General features: G+C 41.0%; 1 protein-coding gene across 4 annotated transcripts in view; it reads left to right on the top strand.

Moving 5' to 3' along the window:
* CERK (ceramide kinase) overlaps window positions 1-3,857 on the top strand; it is a 39,501-nt gene extending 35,644 nt beyond the window's left edge. For 2 of the 4 annotated variants that reach the window (XM_037388704.1, XM_037388703.1), the window contains exons 12-13: window positions 1-209; window positions 1,142-3,857. In XM_037388704.1, the coding sequence (XP_037244601.1) occupies window positions 1-209; window positions 1,142-1,241 (309 nt within the window). In that variant the 3' untranslated portion in view covers window positions 1,242-3,857. The remainder of the gene's footprint in view (window positions 210-1,141) is intronic. The other 2 variants (XM_037388705.1, XM_037388706.1) reach the window with 1 other exon arrangement.
* Window positions 3,858-12,389: the final 8,532 nt, after the last annotated feature.

The raw sequence follows: 12,389 nt of genomic DNA, 5'->3' as shown, positions 1-12,389 counted from the left end.
TTTGACTTCTCATTTGTAGATGTTTATCGGGTGAAGAGTTTTCAATTTACATCAAAGCTTTCGGAAGATAACGAAAGCAATGTCACAGTCATAGGAAAGAAACGTTTTGGCCAGTTCTGCAGAGATCATCCAGCCTGTTGCTGTAATATTGCTAATAGCACCTGGAATTGTGATGGAGAAACTCTGGACAGTTCAGCAATTGAAGTGAGGTAAGCATTGATTTTTCTGTCCATATACTAGAAAACCTTAAGCCCTTTCATTGTTTTTAAAGAAGCTCATATATACATCCAAAAAAAGGTGCCTCTGTATACCAAATTTGAGACTTCTGATAATAAACTTAATTATTTTTGTTACTTTTTTGGGTCCTTTCCAGAGAGTGCTCCAACCATGTATATTGTAAGGGATCACTCGAGTGGCTGTACCTTTGAAGCCATACTTACTTCCTGGGAAACTGGTATTATGTGCTTTGAAGTACTGAAGGTGAAGGTAGTGTTGGGAGGATTCCTATTAAATGAGTGGAGTACCTCACTACTCTGAGCAGTAGCTTTTCCTATTAAACTTAAGCCTTAGTAAGCTGCTTTGTCTTACAGAAATTCTGAGTGTGTCCCATACTTTGTGGGTTTTGACACACAGCACAGAATCTTATCTCCAGCCTTGGCATACAGAGAAAGAAGTTTGCAATTGTGCAGATAATCAAATTAGGAAGGGAACAGAGATCTATGAAACTTGAAGGTCTTTTTTTCTTTTTTTGTTTGGGATTTTTTTTTTGGTGGATTGTTTTTGGTTTTTGCTTTTAGAACAAAGGGAACCAAAACCACAATATGAAATATTTACATGCAAATGTTCCATTAAACCATAATTACTTAGCAGTCCAGCCTGATTTTTATAGATATTGTGTATCGTATAAGATTAGCTTATCTAAGTGCCTCATAGAACTTTTTGTGTGGAAAAGAGGAGTAACAGGGGTGATGGATGCATGAAAGCATCCAGCCGCCTTTGCAGGGCAGGATTGTAGCAAGAATGGGACAGTGGTTTCTGTAGTCTGGAGCAAGGAACTTTGCACAACTGCTGGAAATTAATGGATTATGAGAACTGAATATGCTGTACCCATTTATTTCTTATTGTTTTCCATATTTTTCAGGGTTCACTGCCAGTTAATGAAACTGTTTGCAAGGGGAATTGAGAAAAACTGTAATGATGAAGCTGCCTACAGCCAGAGTAGTGTTGAACAATCACTATAGACATTGTTCCTCCAGTGGGGAGAAGAAAACATAAAAGCTCAAGGAAATTGAGTAAATATGCATTTTAGTCAAATTGACAAGTATTTTAAAATTTTAGATTTTTTTTTAATGGCTTCATAATAATTTCAGGCATCTTACTGCATTTTGTCATTTTTTAAAAAAAACATTGTAATAATGAAAATAAATCTTGGAGCAATGTAATCTAAGTTACGTTAGAAAAGAGAGGATTGGTGTATATATACGTATTTATGATGACTGATGAATTCTCTGTGCTTTTCTAGAGAGCTAATTTAGGAGTTGTGTTGCAGTAATATATAAATGTTATAAAACATTGGTCTTTCCATTGTCATCAAACCAATATATCAAGACAAGGTATTTTCAGTGTCTAAGAAGGCATTTCCTGATGGGAGCGTTATGTAGTTGCATGTGGCTTAAATGCTGGACAACAAAAGTGTTTTTTATAAGTAAAATCTTTCATTTTGTAATTCTGACTATACCTTGCAACTTATCAATGCAATTCAAAACCACATTCCTGGCTTTAAGTAATAACAATAATGGTTTAGGAATACTTCGAAAAATAAAAGCACATCTGTATACAGATGGTACCTTATCTATATATTCTATTTACAAAGGCTTCTTTGCATGATGCTTTTTGGGATTAGAAAAGGTTTTATGATGTCTTGGATGATACCAAATAGTACACACTGCAACTGAAATGTCTTGCAAGCAACTTGCAGGGATAGTTATATAATAACGGGAAGGAACAGGCTAAGGAGAAAATATCTTCTGAAACACCAGCAAGTTTTAGGTTTTTTAAAATATCTAAAATTAACATATGTGAAAAGATTCCCACTTCAGTTCACAATTCTTTGGAGATTCTACTACATATGTTAAAATGTCTTTGCAAAATAAGATGTTTGAATGTTAAGTTTAAAAATATGATTTGATGCTTGAAAGTGTTTTTTAGTAATTTTTATTTAAATATGCAATAATTTGTTTTGTGAAGTCAAGGGAGGAAACTGGCATCTGATAAATCACAAATTCACTGTGCTGATTTGTTTTTATAGCAAAAACCCATTAGACTATCAGATGTAGCTATGGAGAGATTATTTAATTTGTGTATGGATTTGTGTATTGTGCCACATACATGTTCTGTGTGTAGGCTTGGGGCTAAACTTTGCTGCTGTTGTGCAAATTTATTCCTGTTTGAGGATCAGAAGTTAGCCCCTGCTCTCTTCTATCTGAAGTGTGTAGTTCTCTTTAAAAATTGTATATTTTTTTTTTTTTGTCTGAAGAGCTAATGATTCTCTATTCATGTGTATTTGTTGGCACTTCTGTCATTCAGCTTGTATTAGTTTCATGTCTCTTGTGTATTTGGTCTGTGTAAGCCATAGTGATTGGTCATTTTATTACTGAAGCACTTGAAAATTGTTATAAATGGCAATTTTTTCTATTGAAATTACTTGCATTCCATTTTTGTGTAGTATCAAAATGGTGTGCTACACCTTTGCTACAAAGTATTATTCATACTGCTCTATATGACAAAAAGCACTTGCAAATTATATTTGCTTAAAATGTAGTCATACAAAGTTTAGGAGCTGTTCTTTGTTTATATAGTATTTCAGAGAAATACTATAATATCTTTCCAAAAGTACTGCTGTTTACTTTCCTTGTTAACGCAATGGGTTGAAACGTTCATTAATCCAATGCTTTTCAGACATCTGTAATATGTGTTATGTATACTGTATTTTTAAAGCCATGTTTAATAAGTGAAATAGTACTTTTGAACCAAGAACCCCATTTAAAATGAGATTATGCGGTTCTTAAAATGCAAATATTTTTGGAAAGTGTCATTTGTTTTAAAAGTTCTGCGGTTATTGGGGTCTACCCATGAATATTGTGAGAGAACACAGACTTCAAGTTACTGTAATTCTTGTGCAGGATGTGATGGCGCACGCTCAGCTTACCAACGGAGGAGGGCATTTATGAGGCATTACAGCTATCCAGATCATGTTTTCGTAAACGAGAACGGGAGTAAATACTAACCAGCTCTTTCCATTGGTTTATTAGCAAGTTGTGAGGCCCTTACTTGAAAAACGGAGGCTTAATCTCATTGTGAATGTATATTGAAATGCTCTGAATATTTTTAATATCTGGAACAGAGTGCTTGGTGTTTCCAAAGAAAGCTGCCGTGAAAAGCCCTCTTCTGAGAAGCAAGCCACCAGAAAAGGAAGAGGAAAGATCATTCTGTAGTATGGTAATGAAGTGTGAAGTAAATAATAAAGGCATTGCAATGAAAACATCTTAGGAAATAGAAAAGCTGCATAGCTGCGTTTGAATAATTCTATTTGTAGCATATTGTACTAGCAAAGTACCGTATGTGAGTTGTGTGACATGTCCAGCTTATTTTTAAGAAGAGGGCCACATAAGTAATGTTTTAATTCTAGTTTTTTTTCTCTGAATGTAGCCTCAGTATGGAAACTATGTCTAGGAAAACCAAGTTCAAGGTCGGTGGGTTTTTTTCCCAATCTTGCTGGCTTCAAGATTAGAAAATGTGTTCAGTTGTATGACATTAGGGCATTTCATTGAAAAAATAAAGTATGTCATACAGCAATACAGTGTGGGTTTTTTTTTTCTTTTCACAACTTCATTTGAAAAATATCTACCTTTCTTCAGCAGAAACCTGGCTGAAGTGTGCTCAGTGTAACCAGTGTGGGCAGATGAAACTAGGTGGAGAGTAATCCATAAGTTTTCATCTGGGTTGACCACAGCTCTGTAGCAAGTGTGAGTGTGGACAAACACTGAGGGAAGGAAAGCCACTAGTGAAGCTGGACTTACACTAAAACTAAGCAACTCTACCAAGGTAAACTAAAGATTGAAGCGGGGAGAAAAAACTTATAATGCAAGTATTTAGAGTTGCTTCTTATGGAAAAATCTAAACTACAAGAAGTGAAAGAAAACTACTGTTCTGAGCATCAAATACACGTTATACGATAAAGAATATATAGTAAATAGGTTATTTTTAGAATTACATTGCAATAATTATTACAGAGGCAGCACGTATTCTAATAGGTAAAACATGTTCAACGTTTTTGATGATGATGAACATCGTGCGCAGAGGGAAAGCGTGGTTTTCAGAGGTAGAGACTTCTGTTTAAGTGTGTTGCGTTTATGTGGCAAGGTTTTGCTAGCGGGGGGGCTGCATGGGTGGCTTCTGTGCGAAGACGCCAGGAGCTGCCCCCATGTCAGACGGGGTCAGTTCCAGCCCGCTCCAAGGTGAGCCTGCTGCTGGCCCAAGCTGAGCTGATGGGTGATGTTGGTAGCACTTCTGTGACAGCATATTTAAGAAAAGGTAAAAAACGCTGCACAGCAGCTGTAAAAGGACTGAGGGGGAAATAAAAAAAAACCAAACCCAGCCCTGCAGCCATCCCCGTCAGTGCAGAAGGAGGGCAGGAGGTGCTCCAGGCACCGAAAGAGATTCCCCTGCAGCCTGCGGTGGCAAAGACCCTGGTGAGGCAGGCTGTCCCCCTGCAGCCCACAGAGATCCACGGTGGAGCAGATCCCCACCTGCAGCCCATGTCGGACCCCATGTCGGGGCAGGTGGATGTGTCCTGAAGGAAGCTGCAGCCTGTGGAGAGCCCGTGCTGGAGCAAGTTTCCTGGCAGGAGCTGCAGATGTGGAGAGGAGCAAATACACGAGCAGCTTTTCTGGCAGGAACTGTGGGGGACCTGGGTGGGAGAAGTTCAGGAAGGATGAAGGAGCAGGAGAGATGAAGTGTTACCAATTGACCCCAGCCCTCATTTCTCATCCCCCTGCACTGCTCAAGGTGAGGGGAGGAGGTAGAAGAGTCAGAAGTGAAGCTGAGCCTGGGAAGAAGGCAGGGAGGGAAGAGGGGATGAGGTGGTTTTGGTTTTGGGTTTATTTGTTATTTCTGGCTATCTGTTACTAATTGGCGATAAATTAAACTCTCCCCAAGTTAAGTCTGTTTTGCCTCTGTCTGTAGTTGCTGAGTGATCTCTGTGTCCTTATCACGACCCACGGGCTTCCAGTCGTATTCTGTCACCTTGTCCTGCTGAGGAGGGAGAGGGACAGAGCAGCTGGGCAGGCGCCTGACCGGCAGCCAAGGTCAACACACCACATGCAGTTATGCAATGAGGCAATGTTTGCAGGGAAGACAGTATGTAAAATCAGAAATTTCTGTGTCTTGCAATTCCAGTATTTCCCTAGAACTCCTGCCTTAATCCCTATGAAGTACATGAGTGATGTGAATTCATCATTTTTATTCTCATTAGTCACATTGCTCTTATTTCGAATTTTCAACAGGATAGTTAAACACCGGTTAGAATCTGTTAAATTTACTTAAGTTGCAGTAAATGAATTCTGTCCATAATGAAGCAAGTCTCCCCAGACTTCTGTCTTACCAACTGACATGCACATGATGTACATCTTGCAAAGGCTTATGCATGTTCTTAATTAATGCGTGACTAGTCCTATTAATTAGAAGGGGGTGGGGCATTCACTCTGCAATCAGTCATGCCTTTCAAATCCTCTGCAATGAGAGGATTAACAAATTTTTTATTATTCTGTTTCCTACTGTTGAGAAATAATATGTGCCTACCAATATTGCCAGCGAGAAGTTGTCTTCCAAAAAGATGTTTGCTCCTTTAAGACTTAGATGTCTGAAAGGGTGACTTGCTCTTGTTGGTAGCTATTTCACCTAAAGTGCAATTTTGTGCCGTATTTCATAGTAATCCTCCAGCAATAAATAAAATGAATAGGTTTTTTTCTCTTTTTTTGTTATGTACGGAAGACTTCGATAGCATAGAACAGGGAAAAAATAGAAGGGGAAAAATAATTATTCATAAAGGAAAAATACTGAAATGATAACAGAGGTGATGCAAATTAAAAAATCCATGGAGAACTCATTCTGGAAAGGATGAGAGAGAACAAATGCAAAACAAATTTTAAAAAGAAGAGGAATGAAAAAAGAAATAGGAAACCAAAATACAGATACATTTATTTATTTTGCTGGAAAGCACTGCCCAGGCACGTGTACTATAACTGCACAGTAAAGCTAGCACTAAAGGTTTGAGTGGATTGCTAGAAGTTTGACTGTTTACAACTAGTAGACAGAATAAAAGGTTTATCACTGTTGTGAAGACATATGTTTAAAAAAAATGTTGTGTCATGCTCTGTATCTCCGCTCACAAACTTTACCAAAATAGCGGCAGCGCTAGAAGAGGTGTTAGAGGAGAGCAGCTTCTTGTAGCAATGTGCTGCATTCTGAAATGACTGTTCAGTCAAATCTGCCAAATATTTATTTTCCATGTTAATATTTAGCAGCTGTATTTAGGGAAGGGGAGATTGTACAGCAAGAAGAAATGCGAGGTTAGTACTTCAGTGCTGCTGAGGTTAAGGCGGTGGGTTAGCAACTCACACCAGCTAAGGGTCTGCTCCATAGACCCTGTAACATCAAGGAGTTCCCCACGGAAAATGATTGCAAACAGAAATACCTGTGCTATTCCTGGTGCATGTTTGTGTAACCTATTCTTCTGAGCTTTCAGTGATGTATATTCTGCAAGTCAGTTTAGCCATCACAATAGATTGCTTAAATATTTTTAAAGTTAGATAACTTTGGTTTCTTATTTAACTGAATCTCCCTTGCTGTACATAAAGCATGCTTGCTCTGTCCTCGGTGGGCACAGAGAATGGCTCGTTGCCTTCGGGGGAACCTCTTACCTATGCTGTTGTGTTCCCTCTCAGTCTTTTGTTCTTTGTCTAAACAGTATTAATATTCTGACAGAGAAGGGAAAAAACCCCGTCAATATTCGAGCACATATTGATGTCAAGAAAAACTGTTTGAAGCTGATTTCTGTTTACCACCAGAGAAGGGAGTCTATAGCAAGAGAGCTGGTATTGACAGGGTTGCTCTGAGAAAGGAACGAGCATCTGCATAAAGTCTTCAATCAAATCAGCCACTGTTAGTTCCTAGCTATGTTTTCACAGAATGCTGCCTGAAGCTCTGATGGGTGCATTTAGAGTAGATACCTCCCCCCAGCAATACCTATCATATAGATAACTACTCTGAGGGTTACACTGCTGGTAGGTGCTGCCCTGCTCCTAGCCCAAGAAGCATCGACCCAATAAAATAAGTAGATCTCGGGTGGCTGGAGCTTTCCATTTCCATTTCATCTCATAATGCTGGGATCTTCTAGGGAAAACAAGCATAACCTGAACACCCAGGTGTTGCTGTGGTTGCAATTTCCTACTAAAGGCTTTCAGAAAATCCTCACCAGATTGGTAGCGGAATCAGGAGTAAACGTAGGTGTATTCCCTCACCACAACAGCAGGTTCTGTTGTTTGCTCTCCTCTGAGCATAGGCAAAACTTAGAGCTAACAAGAACTTGCATTTTTTCCTGCATAAAAGAGTTTACAGGCTCGGTGGAGGAAGGTGAGGTGAGGAGGAGCAGTCCTGCTGCTGTCTGTGCTCAGAGGAGTCCATCCTGAGGCTGTTACGGTGGGAACAGCAGGCAGTAATGCTTCCTCTGGATGGACTCGTGTGGAATGGATGAGGCGAGCAGGAAGATCAAAAGATCTGTGGCTGTGCAGACTCAGCACTCCAAACTCACCCTCCCAGCCAACAAAATGTTGCACTGCGCCTGTGTAAATTGCTCAGGTTTTGGCACTGAAGGCCATTGTTGTCTGCCTTGCCTTCATTTGTGCGAGGAAATTTCACTGGTCTGGGATAAATCTGTCCTGTAATACTGCTGTGAAAAAGCACGGCAGGAATTTATTAGCAGAGTAGACTGTGTTCATTTTTTTCACTGGCGCTAAAAGAAAGGAAAAAGGAGGTGATGAAAGGGTTGTTGATTCACCCTGTCCCTTACTGAAGGAACCTGACACAATGCATCTTAAATTACATGCACAAGGGGAGTTGGGAGGCTACTGCTACTCGAATTGATTTCTACCAGAGTTCCTGATTTTCACCTTCCAACAAAGGCTACCGAGATACCAGAATTCCTTTCTCCACTTGGCATGGGTGGGGGCTAAGGAAATTAAGGCTATACCCATCTAAAGGCAGAAATAGTTGTATTTTAATTCCCTTCAGTCCCAGGACACAGCATACATCCCTCAGTGGTGACAGCCAGAGCTTCCTGTGGAGAGGAAAATGCCTCCCCGTGCTCTTAGTGCAGGGCAGCGGTGACAGGATCTACAGTTACTGTGGTTTTAATGTTTCTCTTAAAGCCACTTGCGTGGGAATGCCTCTCTGCTGTCTTCATAAAGAGTGAGAAACACACATCAGGTCACGATGACCCCTGCAAGTGCCCTTTCTGCTGGCACCCACTGATGTCTTAGTACCAGCAGGCCGTGGGCCATGTGAAGGTGAAATCAGAAGACATCCACCAGGAAACAAAGTAGCCATTACCTTTGAGCTAAGGCCACAGACATTTTAGCAGAAGAGGAGGTACTGTTGCCAGCGATGCAGTTTTTGTCTCTCACGCGTGTTGAAATGTGTGCTGGGAAATGCTGGTATGTACCAGGAGAAAGGCGTGGGTATCCTCCACAGCTGTGCAGCCCATACTGATAAGCAGGAGTGGCCTGTACTCACCGGGAGCACTGATGTGCAAAGGACCTCAGGCTAGGATGTGCTTCTCATGGATGGTGCTGATACAAGCCACGCTCTGCCTCCAGAACACTGAATTGACATTGGGAGCAACAAACAACAGGGAGAACCAGGTTATACAAAATAGAGGAGATGATGGAGATCGTATTAATGCTGTCTGTAAGAGACTTTGCAGACTGTGAACTGCTGTGCGGCAGAGTTGCAGGGGCTGAGCACGGCCAGCTCACTGAAGGCAATGCCCACTCACCTAGCTGAGGGTGGGGGCCAGGAAACAAGTGCGCTGGCACTCCAGATCTTATGGCAGCCTTTGGCCAAAGATCTAAAAATTAACCACTTGTAGGTAGTTATGTAGTGCCAGGGAAGTTGAGAGGTTCTGTTGCAAGTCCCAGATCTGTAAGGCATAGCAGGTCTGATCTCATGAGTGGTGACCTCCAGCTGAGCCATCCTCCCTTGTTTAAATAATGGCTAAGGCAGCATGACTCCCGAGATGCACTGGGACACAGTGTGGTGGCTTTCCTACCTAAAGCTCTCTTCAGCCTCCTGTTTGCTCTTTTGCCCCTCTCTGCTTGCACCAGTACCAGCCTGTTGGCAGCTACCAATAAGCAGGAAGAACATCAACGCTGAGAGGTTACCACCTCGGAACCTTTTATACAGGGCAGAGGCATCTGTGGTGCAGAACAGTTCAGATGGAGGAGCTGAGTCTTGTCCTTTGGGTTTGTGGCCCACGCCAGGTGGCATGGATGTGGCGTGGAGGGCCCCACTGCTGTGAAGCAGCCCTCAGGAGTGACCACAGAGCAGCCCTACTGCTGCTGCCCCAGCGTCACAGCATATTTGTGATTGTGGGTATTTGGGAGCAGTTTGACATGATGAATTAATTGTGAGAAAGGTGTATTTCTTTTAGGTGGGTCTGCTGGAGGATATGCTCAACTCTAAATAAAAATTCAGGCACATCGTTGGATGAAGTCTGAGACCTGTAAATAACATCGGATATTTTGTTGTAACCTCAATTTTCCTCTGTTCAGGCACCTGTCAAGGTCTTGTTTTTCTGTCTTGGCTGACACTGCCGGCACAGTGGTGTCAGTACAGAGAAGGCTTACCAACACTGAGCGATGCTCAACATCTGTAAACGACAGTGTTTCAAACATCACTAACTGGCCTACCTTGGCAGAGCAGTGTCGAGAGGGAAAAGGCTCTGCATGTTGAGTCTAAAGGATAATGCTTGAAAATGACACATCTAGGGAAAATTGCACACGCACAAGATTTGCCTTTGGGTAGAAGTAGATTATTTTGCATACAAATACGAGGGGATGGAGACAGCACAGATAACTCTGCCTATTGCACGTTGATTCAATCTCTGAACCTGCAGTCTACAGTTACCCTGTTAGAAATATTGCCACTAACTTTCAATAAGGAAAGAAATATAGCTTTGTTTTGGTTTTGGCGTCTTTGTATCACAAATCAGTGCCTATAATCCAGGAAAAGAGAAGATTATTTTTCAGTAAAACGTCGAACAATGCCTTTACATGCAGTTATATACGTCACTTGCTTTCTCCGCACCCTAAGCTGCAGTGGAGAGTTCTAAAGTTTAAATCATTTTATGACAATAAATTCTCTGGTACACTGTTTAATAATTCTGCATGTTAATGTAAATACTTTTTTATCTACCTTACTGCAGTGGCTGCTATTCAGCGTTTTCAATCTAACTTGGTCCTACAGCTCCCTCTACTGAAATTTATTTCCCTTGAAAATAACGACATTTCAAAACACAGCAGTCATTTTTAAGGTAGTCTGGCAAATCCGTTTCCTACAGTTCCCTATGGATGAGATCTGCAGTAACATGCTTCGGTTCAAATTATGTGTTGCTTCACACCAGTAATTTCTACTTTTATTTCTTTTTTTGCAGGATTCAGTATGATCAAATAGTGACAGATGCTGCACATCTTTTGTCCCAGACAACTGAACGATTTGAACAATGTCTTCATTAAAAAAGAGCAGAAATATAGGTTAAATAGGGGAAAAGTATAATTGTAAACGTTAGCATCTGCGACCCTTAGATTCTTGTTTATATACCAGCTTTCTCAGCTCAGGAGAATTTGCATATGCTGCAAGTGTGTTGGGCACACTATTGAAGATGACTTAAATATTTGTTTCCACCAAATCTCAGGTAGTTCTAGTGCTCAGTGAAGGGAGAGTTCACTGTGCTGTGCCCTGAGCAAAAGTGGAAGAATGTCATAAAGAAAGAAAATAAGCTGACAGCCTGCAAGGGCAAACCACGTAATGCATCATTTTCGGTCAGTGCCATGGGGTGTAGGAGAGGCCGGGGCAAACCTGACTACATCTGGTGCTGCTTTTCCTCTCCCTGCCAGTTCCTGGCTCTTGGGCTCAGCCCCATTTGCTCCTTTCATGGCTGTAGCAGCATTTCTGAGTGTTCCTGGTCTCCTCCAGCTTTTCCTCTTCCTCACTGCTATCCTGACCTTTCACTACCCTCGCTGCTTTTGTTTACAGGCTCCTTCTGGAGTTCAAGTACGGTACTGTAGTACAGGCCCGATGAAATTTCTCTCTGTTCCTTTGACCTCCTTTGCTCTGCCTTTGGTACTCACTCTGGCTGGCTGCCCACTGCTCCTGCACATGGGCTATCAAGCTCTCCTCTATGTTATTTCTGTTCTGGAACTTTTCTGTTTAATTTTGTGATGCAGACTTACACCTGAAACAAGGGACTTACTCGTACATCTCTGAGAAGAGATGTTTGACATCTGGACACGTCCTTGGGCACCCAAGTGTTTTACACTATAGCATACCCAAGCCATACTGATCAGCTTTGAGTTTGTGGTTTTGTGAGTGTTTTTCTGGCTGCATATTTGAAAATTCTCCAAAAGTCCTCTTACCAAGGGGAAATACTGATGCATAATAAATGAATGACAATAGCAATAGGAAATTATTATTCGTTATGTGGAATTCGACTACAAATAAGTGCATATTCTCCAAGGAAGCGTTTAAAAGCAGAGTATCGCTGACATAAGGCTATGTAACATCACCATCGGAGTAAGACAGTGCTATAGTCATATTTCTTTCCGGTTAAAAAAAGCACGTAGCTGTGAACAGTGAGCTTTTCTTACTTATTTCTACATTAAAAGGAATCTCCAAGGAAACAGAAGTACTCTGTGGCACTGCTAAGATGTTTGTTCCCTCTCTTAACCTTACAACAGCCATCTTTATTGAAAGCCTTTAAAAAAATAATGATTTCTTTAGCATGCTCAAGTATGGACAATATAAATGTCAATATTTATGCTCTACATATTTTCTCCTGTATAGCAGAGCAATGATGTATGTGTAAAAGCAATTTTGCAGAAAATAGGATAGAGTGATTTCAGCTCAAATGTTCCTAGCATTTCTTCCTATGAGCTGGCTTGTTTACAATGGGATCCGTAATCCACACAACACTTGATTGAAGTGCATCCTAATGTTTGTAACTGGATTTCATCACGAACCATAAGCTGTAAAAAGGAAAAAGGCTGTTCCTACGG

The sequence above is a fragment of the Falco rusticolus genome, chromosome 5, assembly GCF_015220075.1.
Source record: "Falco rusticolus isolate bFalRus1 chromosome 5, bFalRus1.pri, whole genome shotgun sequence".
NCBI classification, from domain to species: domain Eukaryota; kingdom Metazoa; phylum Chordata; class Aves; order Falconiformes; family Falconidae; genus Falco; species Falco rusticolus.
This window is presented reverse-complemented; position numbering and strand designations above follow the sequence as displayed.